The sequence below is a fragment of the Schistocerca nitens genome, chromosome 6, assembly GCF_023898315.1.
Source record: "Schistocerca nitens isolate TAMUIC-IGC-003100 chromosome 6, iqSchNite1.1, whole genome shotgun sequence".
In the NCBI taxonomy this organism is placed as follows: Eukaryota; Metazoa; Arthropoda; class Insecta; order Orthoptera; family Acrididae; genus Schistocerca; species Schistocerca nitens.
Window position 1 is genome coordinate 477139781 of NC_064619.1, and position 12685 is coordinate 477152465.

Below are 12685 nucleotides of genomic sequence, written 5' to 3' on the forward strand. Positions count from 1 at the left end.
CTTGGTAAAAGGGTTTTAATAATCCTTCCATTTTGCAACTGATTGGCTGTTTATTATTTCTACAAAAAAGGGGTAAATCACTACCGATTTAGATTTTAGTACTGACATACTGAAAAGTGAAACTGCAGTTCTCTGAGAAATACAAGATGCAACTAAATCCCCTTGTACAGCCTTTGAGGACAGATTGTGTACACCAAAACAACAAAAAAAAGTCTAGTATACATTGATACAAGGTTTCTAAAATGCATACCTTAAGTACTATGAGCACTTTTTCCATCTTTGATACCATGAAATATCTCATTTACTGAACAAGTGCTCATAGCTCTTAATGTACACATTTTACTCTCTATGTTTACCAGACAATTTTCTTTCTTTCTTCTTTTTTTTTTTTTTTTTTTTTTTTCCAATCTCTAAGGAGAGTGAAGATCTTGCAGTGGAATAGATGTATTTCATAGTATGGAAGATGAAAGAGCTCATAGCTCTTATGGTATGCGTTGTTGTTTTTGTGTTCTTCGGTCCTGAGATGGTTTGATGCAGCTCTCCATGCTACCCTATCCTGTGCAAGCTTCCTCATCTCCCAGTACTTACTGCAACCTACATCCTTCGGAATCTGCTTAGTGTATTCATCTCTTCATCTCCCTCTACGATTTTTACCCTCCACGCTGCCCTCCAATGCTAAATTTGTGATCCCCTGATGCCTCAGAACATGTCCTACCAACCGGTCCCTTCTTCTTGTCAAGTTGTGCCACAAACTCCTCTTCTCCCCAATTCTATTCAATACCTCCTCATTAGTTATGTGATCTACCCACATTTACAAGAGTTTTTTTCTTGTTTTGGTCTAAAGAACCTCTCCTCAAAGGCTGTTAAGGGAATTTAATTACTCCCTGTATAATAAAGAAAGGAGAAGTTTGAATTCCATAAATGTTACAATTGTAGGTTTTGGAAATTCAGAAATGAGAAGACAGACATTTAAAAACAAAATCTCATCTTTCATGATGTATATATGCAGACTGAAGCAACAAATGAAAATCTGTACCCAGGCCACGATTTCAACCCAGGTTTCATGCTCACTAGGCAGAGGCACTAACCACTATGCCACCCTGGCACAGTAGTTTCATACATGTGCAAGGAATAACCTAGCACGCCTCCCTACTCAATCTAAATTCCCATTCACACCATAACTTCAATGTGCATACATACATCACGGATGTTTGAGTGGTTTGATGCAGCTCCCCAGCCTACTCTATCCTGTGCAAGTGGCTTCATTTCTGTGTAACTGCTGCAAGTTACATTCCTTTTAACCTGCTTACTGCATCCATGTCTAGGTCTAATGTATGCAAATGAAACTATTTCAAAATTCCTTTGCAAGTGACAACGCACAATGACAGTTAATGGATCTCAGAACTATTGGACTTTATTTGCTGCTTACAAATAATGTAGAAAGAGCAATTTAAATTAAAAACAAAAACTTTACCTTTTCCCGAATCCGAGTTCCTTATAACTACCTCATCTTTGCAATAATTCTTTCCTGGTATTTTTGTTGGTTTAGCAAATTTCCCCGAGGCTTTTATAACTTCCCCTGGATTCAACAATGACGGTTGAGGTGTAGTTGGGGTAATGACTGCTTGGGCTAACGCTGTTGGAGAAAGAGAGAGTCCTGTTGCATCTGGTACTGGCAGCACTTCCTGCTAACATAAAACAAGATGAAGCATATACTCAGGAGTCAACGTCACTCATTGATATATTAAATGTTCCACCACTACTTACTTCAACAGCACTCAGTTTAGGACGATAATAATTATTCAGATCGTCACTGGACACCCAGTTTCTTGCTCTTAATTCTATTATTTCTAACAGGTGAATTCTAGACACATAGTCAACTTTCTCATCTTTACAGCCGTTCCTGAAAGCTACAAAACATCTATCCAACTGATCTGGAAAAGAAACAAAAAAGAAAATATTAACACCATTCACTGTGTTATGAGATAAGTAAATTGTCACTGTTGACATCAACAAGTGAACTGAGAGGTGAAAGATATACTGAAATACTTTCATCACAATTAGATAGGTAGTCATCTAAAAAACATATTCAGGTAATTCACTCACTGTGAAAAATCATATCTGTGCCAAAAATGGCCACTGTTTCCATTACATATTTACATAACCATTCACTGCTTTGTGCTCACCTCTATTATTAATCCACTTACAGCCTTCAGTGATTTCTGAGACATTGCTCTTTTTTTTAATCATATTTAGTGGTGTAACATTTGCACCTCAAAGAAAACACTTTACCTTTACAGGATATGTATTTCTATTTACATAGTTTGAAGCAGCATCATCCCACTCTCTTCATATAGCGACGCTTACTTAACTTGGCTGTCTGCTGCCTACAACACATTAATATACCCAAACAGCTAACCCAGTTCATGGCACCGAATTTCAGTTGACCACTGCCTATCTAGTGACTTCCAGAGGCAGCAAGAACTTGCTTTACAATGTTTAAAAAAATTACTGAGCAAATTTGAAAATGTAAAATACTGACATCTTGGGTTGTCGGGTGTTCTGGCGGATATCAGCATCGTTCTTGCACGATATTTAGGTAACTTAGCTCGTAGCCTTTATCAGGTGCGACCTGAGACTGCTCCTCGAGTGGACCTGGTCCAGTTTTATGTCTGTGGCCTTCTCCTTCCACCGGCAGTTGCAGGCGTTCTCTCTAAGGTCCGTGCCCGCTTGCTGTGACCTGCTGGAGCACTGCCATTCTGTTTTCTGTCAGCTGATGCTCTCGGCATTCCCTCTGCAGTCCGTGCCGTTTTATTTGCAATCCAAGGTTAGAAATTTAGTCCAGTGAGTTTCCAGTTACCTTCATGCCATCAATCTTCTCAGCAAGTCAACTTTCCAAATTCAAACCCAAACCTTTAGTATTTTTGGCGTGCTGAAGACTTAGTTTTTATCTCGTAGGAACTATTCGCATACTCACAGATACGGACAATTAACAGAGTTTTGTGCTGAAGCTGCCAAATAATCACGACTTATTTAGTTAATTAATCGAAAAAAAGGCCTTTCACACAAATATGTCTATCACAATATTGTATCACTTTTGCAACCTCATTATGCAGACTTAGAAAATCTACCTGAGGAAAGCAATGTAGATGTCTTGGACAGTTTTAACATAAAAAAATTTGACACTGAAACTGGAATTACTTGCAGGTCAATCAGTTACATCTGCACATGCATAGGGCACTTTCATCTGAAACTGTAAACTGTCTTCAAAACAGCTTGGGAAGAGATGCGTAAGACTGGCAGTGTCTTCAAAACCTTTATAAGGCTATCCTTTTAATTCTTGCGAGGCCACAATGAATTTTTCACACAGCGTGCTTTCTGTAATGCTAGTGAGCTTAGGAAACTGGCCTGTCTTTGTCAGAATGTGTCCATTCTACAACGCAACTTTCTTTTTAAATGCGTACCCACCAAATCAGAAAGAAGTTATATTGCAATGTTTTACTGTGGGCAGTGTGCAGTTAAGTCCACTTAAAACATGAAGTCTGCAATCTGCTCCAGATGTTCTAATTTATGTTCCTGTACTTCTTTTTCCTTCATAAATTTGACAATAGTGAGTTTTAAATTGAAAATTTGTTCCAAGCATATGCATGGACTTAACTAACTTATTTTGCAGTAATATACGAAGTTCCATACTCTTTGTTCAGTTCCACTGAAAAGTGTTGCAACTGACAATGGAATAATGAGGGTGACTTTAGGGATTTTTTTATTTATACCACCAATTTTTTCAAGTGCTCCGTGTCTGCAAATTTAGTACTACATACTTACTGGTGTATAGAACAATGAATCCCATCTGATGATCTTTGTAACTTTTTGCTCTTCCATTGTCATCTAAATGTTTAAATTCTCTCTGCATGGTACTGTAACATCATTTCGTAGCAAATAAGCAGTACCTGTCGTTTATGCAAATTGAGAATTCTCATCCCTTTCTTCTGTCAAACCCATTTATTTTAAAGGATTGTGACAATAGATCGCTAGACTACCTCTTTTTGCATGAACAGCCACTGGATATGTGAACGTCCTTCATACCATGAACAAATAGAAAAAGTTTAGCAGCAGTGACACCACAGTTCCACCAAACTCAGAGTTGCACTGACCGGAAAATGCCATACCACAATGCTAAATGAAAAGTTGTGTTGCTCCGTGTACTTCGGAGAAGAACCAAGCAAACCTGAGTGACAGGCCAAGCATGGCCTCGGCATGCTTGCAGCCTGAACACTGCACGCATGAATTTTGAAACACCATGGCCAGCCCTGATCTAGCACTTACAAGCATGGTTCCACAATGTCCAATCTGGAGAACATCAAGTGGCTTGACACCTCAGAGGCTAAGTATAACCCAAAGTTTTGAAGGCTGATTTTATTTTCAGAGTTGGGCCTTTGGGAATAATTTTCGGGAAAGAAGACAACTCAATGGTGCAGGAGTAGGAAATGAGAAGCTTAGAAAATGAAGCTTAGAAATAATGGTAGAAAAATATAAGATATCAGAAATTAAAGTCAACTAAATTACAAATATCATAAACAAGACCACAGTACAAGCTACTATGTCTATAGACATCATTTACACAGAACTGAATTAATGGCATGTGCAACACTGAAGGAACATTTCTGATCTGTTGCCCTTATGAACAGAAAGTACTGTGTGGCATGTGACTGTGGTGCCACCAGCAGCTGTGGTAGCTGTCAAATGGCAGGCAAAGGTGAGATAGGAAAGACAAGATTTTTGATTGGACTGAATTAGATGTATGCATCATATTAAATAATTTAAGGTGTGTGCGTATGGTGCTTTTCACACACTACTGAGGGTACCTATTGTGCAAAACCCCTACAGCCAATCAACACTAGTGATCTTGTTAATAGGGGATGCCATCACCTAATGCCCTAATAATGAATAGAGATTTCCAAGTGTAGACGATCAACCTCCAATCCAGTACTGACTAACAAAATTTCACAAACTGCAATGTATATAGCTTGGGGCACAGAAGCCATGTTTGGCATGCACACATCTTTAATGTCGCAAACAAAGACAGATTGCACTAAGAAGCAAGGATACTCATCGTGGTGTTGACAGTTCCTACGAGCAACTACAGAATGCACATGGATCTGCAGATGTGCCATCCATTACATTTAAAAAGGCCAGTAAACTGTAATTCAGTTGGACAGTGCCTCATATGATTCCCAGAGCCTGTAAATTATAGCCAACTTTGGCATCATGAATTTCGAAGTAACAGAAATAACACAAGCATCTGCAAACTTAAATTTATTTCAATTGCTGCCACACTTGTCATTTACAACACTGCATCCAGCATATGTATCATCCGGACAAGAATGACGAATATTAGATCCAGTGGATTATTAATAGGTTTGTTGGTAGTATTTTGGAGCACACCTACAATTCTATTTGGACAAGGGAAGTTAAAAAACCAATAAAAATTTTCCCTTATTCATTCATTAAACCACCACTAGTATACACAGGATAAAACATTTTTCAATGATACACTCAATAATGAGAGAGATGCCTTAAAATTGCAGCTGGATGATCACCAACAAAAAAGGGAAAGAACCAGCCTCTGACAAATATTAAATCCTGTGGCTGGTTGGTTACACAAAGGTACAAACTCACTAACTCTTGCACATAATATCAATCTTTAAAGATTCTGTATTAGTCAAGAGACTGAGTATTAAAAAATGAAGCATTAAAATTTAACTAGTTAAAACTTTTCTGCAACTGTTCATGGCTTGCTGACAACTGCTACAAAAATGAGAAAGAGCTAGCCAGTTAAAATCTTTGTCCTTATATTTTAGGGACTAGTCCTGTTACCTCACAAAATTTTAAAATCCTTGTACGAAACATGACAGATTGCTACTCACCACAGCCCGCGGTGTCTTATCTGGGCATTAGGGATTGGCCACAGTGAGCAGCAATCTTGGCTGGGATGTAAGAGCACAGAAGAGGTGGAGGTAGGAAGGGATAGTTGGGTAGGGATACGTGTGGGGAAGATATTGTAGTGCTGCCTGTGGGGGTGTGCAGCATCCAGAGTTTGTATTTGAAGGGGTGAAGTGTAGAAGGAGGAGGGTGCATGTAGAGGAGAGAAGTGAGAAGGGAAGGAACTAGGCAGGTGCACAGGGGGCAGGAGGGAGTGGAGGCAGGAGGGTAGAGTGTGAGGATGGATTGGGAGCAGGAAAGAGGATGGAGGCAGGTGGGAACACCGACTAGCAAAGGTTGACACCAGGGGCAGGGGGTTACAGGAATAAAGGATATGTTGCATGGAGGGTTTCCACCTAGCAAGTCATAAAAGCTGTTAGTGATGGAAACAATCCATGGCACAGACTGTGAAACAGTCAAAGACAAACACACTGGTTTGTGTGGCGTACTTGGCAACTGGGTCATCAAGCTGTCTCTTGGTCACAGTTTGGCACTGGTCAATCATGTGGAACACAGTTTATTAGTGGTCACATCGTGTAGAATGCCACAAGATAATTGCAGCTAAGACTGAAATAGGCAGTAGTGGAAAGATGTACGAGACAGGTCTTACACCTAGATCTATTACAGCAGTATGACCCATGAGACAATTGAATAACAACAAACAAGGCCATTTGCACAGGTTAGATGAGCAGCAGAAAACCACTGCATGAGGAGCAGGGAAGATATTTCTCATTTCACAGTGCGACAACAGGCAGTCAAAACTCAGGTGGAGAATGTGATTCAGTTGCTCCAGTCTGGATGCTACTGAGTCACTAGGGGCATTCTCCCCCTGTGGATAGTCAGTGTGAATGTTGGAGATTGTAGGTGACTGGGGAGACACGTGGGTGAAAGATCTGTTTTTGACAAGGTGGAAAGGATAAATTCAGTCTTGCATAGGCCTCTGTGAGGCCCTCAGGATATCTGAGGAGGGACAGCTTGTCACTGCGGATGTGACGACCACAAGTGGCTAGGCTGTGTGAAAGGGACTTCATAGTGTGAAATGAGTGGCAATTTTCCAATGGTGATATTGTTTCTAGTTTTTAGATTTTATGTGAATGGATGTATTGAGAAAGTCACCTATGAGGTAGAGGTCAACATCGAGGAACTGGCTTGCTGGGCTGAGGAGAACCACGTGTAACATATGAGGAAAAAGGTTCTGGAGGAATTTGGATAGGATATCCACACTCAGCGCAGATCACGAAAATTTCATCAATGGATCTGAAATGGGTGAAAAGTTTCTCAAGATGCACAATGAATAGGTTGTTGTTGGATGGTGTCATGCGAATGCCCATGGCTGTACCACATATCTTTGTAGATGACGCATTCAATAGAGAAGTAAATTGAGGTGAGCTTGTAGATAGTCGTGGTGGGTAAGAAGGAGGTTATAGGATTGGAGTTGGGCACTGGGAAATGCAGTATTCAACAGCAGCAAGGTCATGGGAAGTGAAGGCATTAGTATAGAGGAACAGTGATGAGCAATATCCCATGTTGTAAAGTGACAGGAACTGTTCAGAGTCTGTGGAGTAGCTGGTTGATCTCTTTTATAGAGAAGGCTAGGTAACAGGTAATAGGCTAAAGGTGTTAGTCCACTAGGGCAGAGGTGCTCTACGTGGAGGCACAGCATCCAACCACAATGATACATCTTAAGTGGTTGGGCTTAATTATTGTAGGAAGCACATAGAAAGGAGGAGTGCAGAAAGTGATGCGGGTCAGGAGGGAGACAGACTCAGGGGAAAGGTTCTGAGAAGGACCCAGGTATTTGAGGAGGGACTGGGTTGTGCTGGTTTTCTGGAATAGGGTCACTGTGGCAGGATTTGTACAGGGTATCATCTGACAATTGGCGGAGACCCTCAGCCATGTACAACCATTCACTTCACCCTGATCTTTCTACAACCTTTCCTCAATGTAGACCACCTAATGGATGGCTCCAACAGTATCTCTGACCACATCAGACCTACCAATCACTAACAATGGCTCCATTTCAACAGCTGTCTCCCATTCCTCACAAAAAAGACCCTTCAATACAGGTTAGTAACCTATCACAGTCACAACTGCAGTGATGAACCGTTCCTCTCAAATATGTCAAGGGTGTTCCATTGAGGCCTCCACAGAACGAAATTACACTTCCCTCTTGTCCAGACATCGATCTCCCACACTTTGTCTCCCCAGTCATTTACCAGACCAATACATTCAGTTACTGGCTACAAAGGAGTGTACTCCTTGTGACTCAGAAGAGGAAGGTATAAGACATGGCCAACTGATTCAGTTCATATTTGACACATCGCTTATATACAACCTGAAACAAAAGACTAAGATATTTTCGTTCTACATTCATCCTATTTTAAGAAAATCACCCATAAATTTCATGACACATAGAGGACTCAACATTGTCAAGATCAACAGATAATTGAAAACGAGCATTTTTCCATCATCATCATCATCATCTATGCGTACAGCAAGTCTACATTTTCCTGCAAATCAAGAAAAGAAACTGTTATGATTGGTGCTTATGTGTCCATAAGACAAATGCTGTTTGACCAACATGGCTGACGGGGTTGGGGGGGGGGGGGGGGGCATCCAATGCATACTACAGTTTCTTTTAATTTGTATTTTTTCCATATCAAAATTAATTTGTGTCTATCTGCAACTCAGCACCTCTGCTATATGGCGAGTAGCAACTATCCATTTGATATTAATGTTTTTATTCCTTATTCATTATCTTATTAACCATCCTACTCTTACCAATTTCGATTTGAAAATAAGTACAAATGGAAAAAACTGCAGAATGTGTTGCGAGACTAATACAGGTTCCCTCCTCCCAGCCAGATGCCTTATTCACTACACCAGTGGCACTTACGTTGAACAGTGTTATCTTACATGTGCATACAAATAAGCAGCAATCCTAAAGAGTTTCTTTCCTTGATTTATAGGAAAATATGCATTTGCAACCTCCACATATGATGAAAAATGTACAATTTTCAATTACCTATTGTTCCCATCAATTTTGAATTGATTATGCTTCATGAACTTCAGGGGTGGTTTTCTCAAAAACGAGATTGTGGGAAGTTGAGCAAAATCTTGGAAAATTTCATTTTAGGTTCTACAAAAGTGCCATGCCAAATACAAGTCGAATTGCTCATCCATGTATTGAGGCCTTCCCCTTGTCAGTACCACACAGGACTGCAACAAAGGAATCACATTCTCCACCAGGATTTTGACTGTCTTTTGCCATGCCCTGAAATGAGAAATATTCTCCCCATTACTCTCCTCACTTCTCCTAAAGTTTTATTTCATCATCCACCCTACCTAGGTAATATCTGTGTCCGTCCCTGCTTCCAAACTACTACCCCCATGACACTTACCCCTGTAGTAGACCTAGATGCAAGACCTGCCCCATACATCCTCCCATTGCCACCTACTCCAGTCCTGTCACAGGCACCTCCTACCTCAACAAAGGCAGGATCACTTGTGAAAGCTGCCTTGTTGTCTACCAGCTTAGCTGCAAACTCTGTGTGGCATTATACATGGACATGACCACTAACAAGTTGTCTGTCCACACAACTGGCCACTGCCAAACCTTGGCCAAGAGAGAGTTTGACCAACCAGTACTGAAGCATTCAGTGCAGCACAGTGTGCTTGCCTTCAAAGACTGCTTCACAATATGTCCCATCTGTGACTCTTCCCACTACAAACTATTCTGAACTGTGCAGGTGATAACTCTTCCTGCAACATACCCTTCATTCTTGTAACCTTTGCTAGCCCTTGTTATCACCTGCCTCTATCCTCTTTCCAGCTCCCACTCCAGCCTCAAACACAAAAACACACCTGCTATCCCCCAGAGCATCTGCGTAGTCCTCTTTCCCTCTCTGCTTCTCTCCTTTAATTCTCCCCGATCCCCAGCACAGCCTTCTGATGCTGTACCTAGCTGCCCACCATCCTGTCCCCACCACATTCCTCCACACTCCCACAGGCAACCCTAAAGTATCTTCTCCCACCCATACCCTGCATGACCTAGTCCCATACCCATCCTGTACCACAATTTCCCACTCCAGCAGAGAGAGCTGCTCACCGCAGTTAGGTCTTACCACCTGGAGACCTGGAGATGACAGTAGCTAAGCATGGGATGGGAAGGCGCAAGTTTTCCTACATTTGGAGGAGGAATTAGTCTGACAGTTTAGTTACTTTCTTACTGAAAATATGCCCGTCTGCTGCTCAATGCCTCCTCCATGTGGTGAGCAGCATCTATTCTACTTGATATTATTGTTATTCCACACTGGATTCTCAATCATTGAAACAACTAAAATGTGTCCCACTGTCAGCAATACACTACAAGCACTGTACACTTGGGGTTCTCCTCAATGGAGGAGAAACCCAATGACAAGAGAGGGTCCAATATGAAGGCATACTAATAACACTTCATTGTTTTTCTGTGACTAAAGAATCAGCTACAGTCTGGTCTATTACTCCTCCAAACAATGTAGGATATATTTCCTCAACAGCAAGGACACCGCATGTAGAGGAACTTTACACTGAGCAACTATATGTACTGTGCAGGCCTCCATGGCTGCTGCATCCGCCAAAACATTGCTCTGAATTTCCACATACCCTGATACCAATAAAATATCACTCTTTTCCAAGATTTTACATGTTAAAAAATGTAGATTGACTGTGCTGCAGTGCTTCCTGTATAGGGTACGCTTAGTGGATAGTTGGCAGTGTTCTTAAGGAGACAAAGTGGATGAGGAATTTTTTAGCCCTGGTAAGCCCACATCATTAACGTTATTATACAGCAGGATTTTGAAACATATATTGTAGGTGGTTGGTTGGTTTGTTGCTGGGAGGGGACTGAACAGCGAGGCCATCAGTCCCATCAGATTAAGGAAGGACGGAAAAGGAAGTCTCCCATGCCCTTTCAAAGGAACCACCCCAGCATTTGCCTGAAGCAATTTAGGAAAATCATGGAAAACCTCAATCACGGATGCTGGTTTGAACCATCCTCCTCCCGAATGCGAGTCCACTGTGCTAACCACTGTGCCACAATCACTTAGTCATATATTGTGTTAGAGCATTATGAATTACCTCAATGAGAACAGTCTATTGATACACAGTCAAACCAGATTTAGAAAACATCGTTCTTGTGAAAAACTAGCTCTTCACTCACACAGATTGCTGAGTGCTACTGACAAGGAATTTCAAATTAATTCTGTATGTCTGTAAGCAATGTAATACAATTATTGATCTTTTTTTTCATGTTGGTGCACATATCCCAAACATATGTTCAAAGTTTCATTTGGTTAGCAAGGTTATACGTGTTTTAGTGTGCTCAGCGATTTTCAATTATTATAAAAGATGTAGTAAAGAATCTGCATCAAATTTTGTGTGAAAAATGGAATCAAGTGCTCTAAAACACTTGAAATGTTGACAGATACAGTGAGTCTGCCACAAGTAAAAAAAAAAAAAAAATAAGTAAAAAAAAATAAAAAAATTTGTTTAAAAGTGCTCAAAAGGGTGATGGAACATGAGTTTACAGTTATGATGTCGAAACCAAAGCTCAGTCGCCCCAATGAAAGCATCCTGGAGAACCAAGAACAAAAAGTGTGCCAAGTTCAATCAAATGTCAAAGTTAAGTTTTGATTTTGATTTTTTTTTGCCCCCCCCCCCCCCCTCTCTCTCTCCCATTCCTTCAATGACCATGGCATAGCATGTCATGAATTTTTGCCTCAAAGTCGCACTGTCAATAAGGAATATTATCTTGACGTTATGTGCCATTTGCGAGATGCAATATGCAAAAAAAGTCCGGAATTGTGGAAAAACAATTCATGGCTTTTGCATCACAACAATGCACCTGCTCATTCATTGTTGTTTGTCAGAGATTTTTCCTGTTTTCAAAACAGAAGAGCCCTAGGAAAGGATGAAGATTTTCAATGATTGAGGAAATAGAAACTACATCGCTGGGAGTAGTCAAAGCTGTACCAAAAAGTGCTAATGAGAAGTGCTTCGAGGATTGGAAGAAGCGTTGCTCCAAGTGTATTGTACTTGAGGGGGATTACTTTGAAGGGGCAACATGAATATTGATGAATACATAAATATTTTTTCATAAAAATATAAAGTCCTCTTACTTTTTGAACACACCTCTTACATCTGTAATCATTCTTATCTCCTCATGATGGATGGCATCTAAGATCATTAAATGTGAACATCTTTCTCATAAATACAGCTTGCAGCCATAAGCTAGTATCAAGTAATGTTTTAAATTATGTTGTTACTTATTTCATCTTGTACAAGAGCAATACATATAATAAGGCATAACAATAATATTAACTAGGGAACAATAACTTTGTAATACACTATGTGATTGCAAGTATTTGGACACCCCTAAAAACATACATTTTTCATATTAGGTGCATTGTGCTGAACCTAGTGCCAGGTACTCCATATCAGCGACCTCAGTAGTCATTATACATCATGAGAGAGCAGAATGGGGCACTCTGCGGAACTCACGGACTTCGAACGTGGTCATGTGATTGGGTGTCACTTGTCTCAGACATCTGTATGCGAGATTTCTACACTCCTAAACATCCCTAGGTCCACTCTTTCTGATGTGATAGTGAAGTGGAAACATGAAGGGACATGTACAGCACAAAAGTGTACAGGCCAATCTCAC

At 40.6% G+C, this 12685-nt stretch overlaps 1 protein-coding gene across 6 annotated transcripts in view; it reads right to left on the minus strand.

The window, feature by feature from the left end:
• LOC126262706 (eukaryotic translation initiation factor 4E-binding protein Mextli-like) overlaps window positions 1–12685 on the minus strand; it is a 125567-nt gene that overhangs the window by 83866 nt on the left and 29016 nt on the right. For 5 of the 6 annotated variants that reach the window (XM_049959485.1, XM_049959488.1, XM_049959484.1 and 2 more), the window contains exons 4-5: window positions 1768–1934; window positions 1475–1688 (exon numbers count right to left, since the gene is read on the minus strand). In XM_049959485.1, coding sequence (XP_049815442.1) covers window positions 1475–1688; window positions 1768–1934 — 381 coding nt within the window. The remainder of the gene's footprint in view (window positions 1–1474; window positions 1689–1767; window positions 1935–12685) is intronic. The other variant, XM_049959486.1, reaches the window with a different exon arrangement.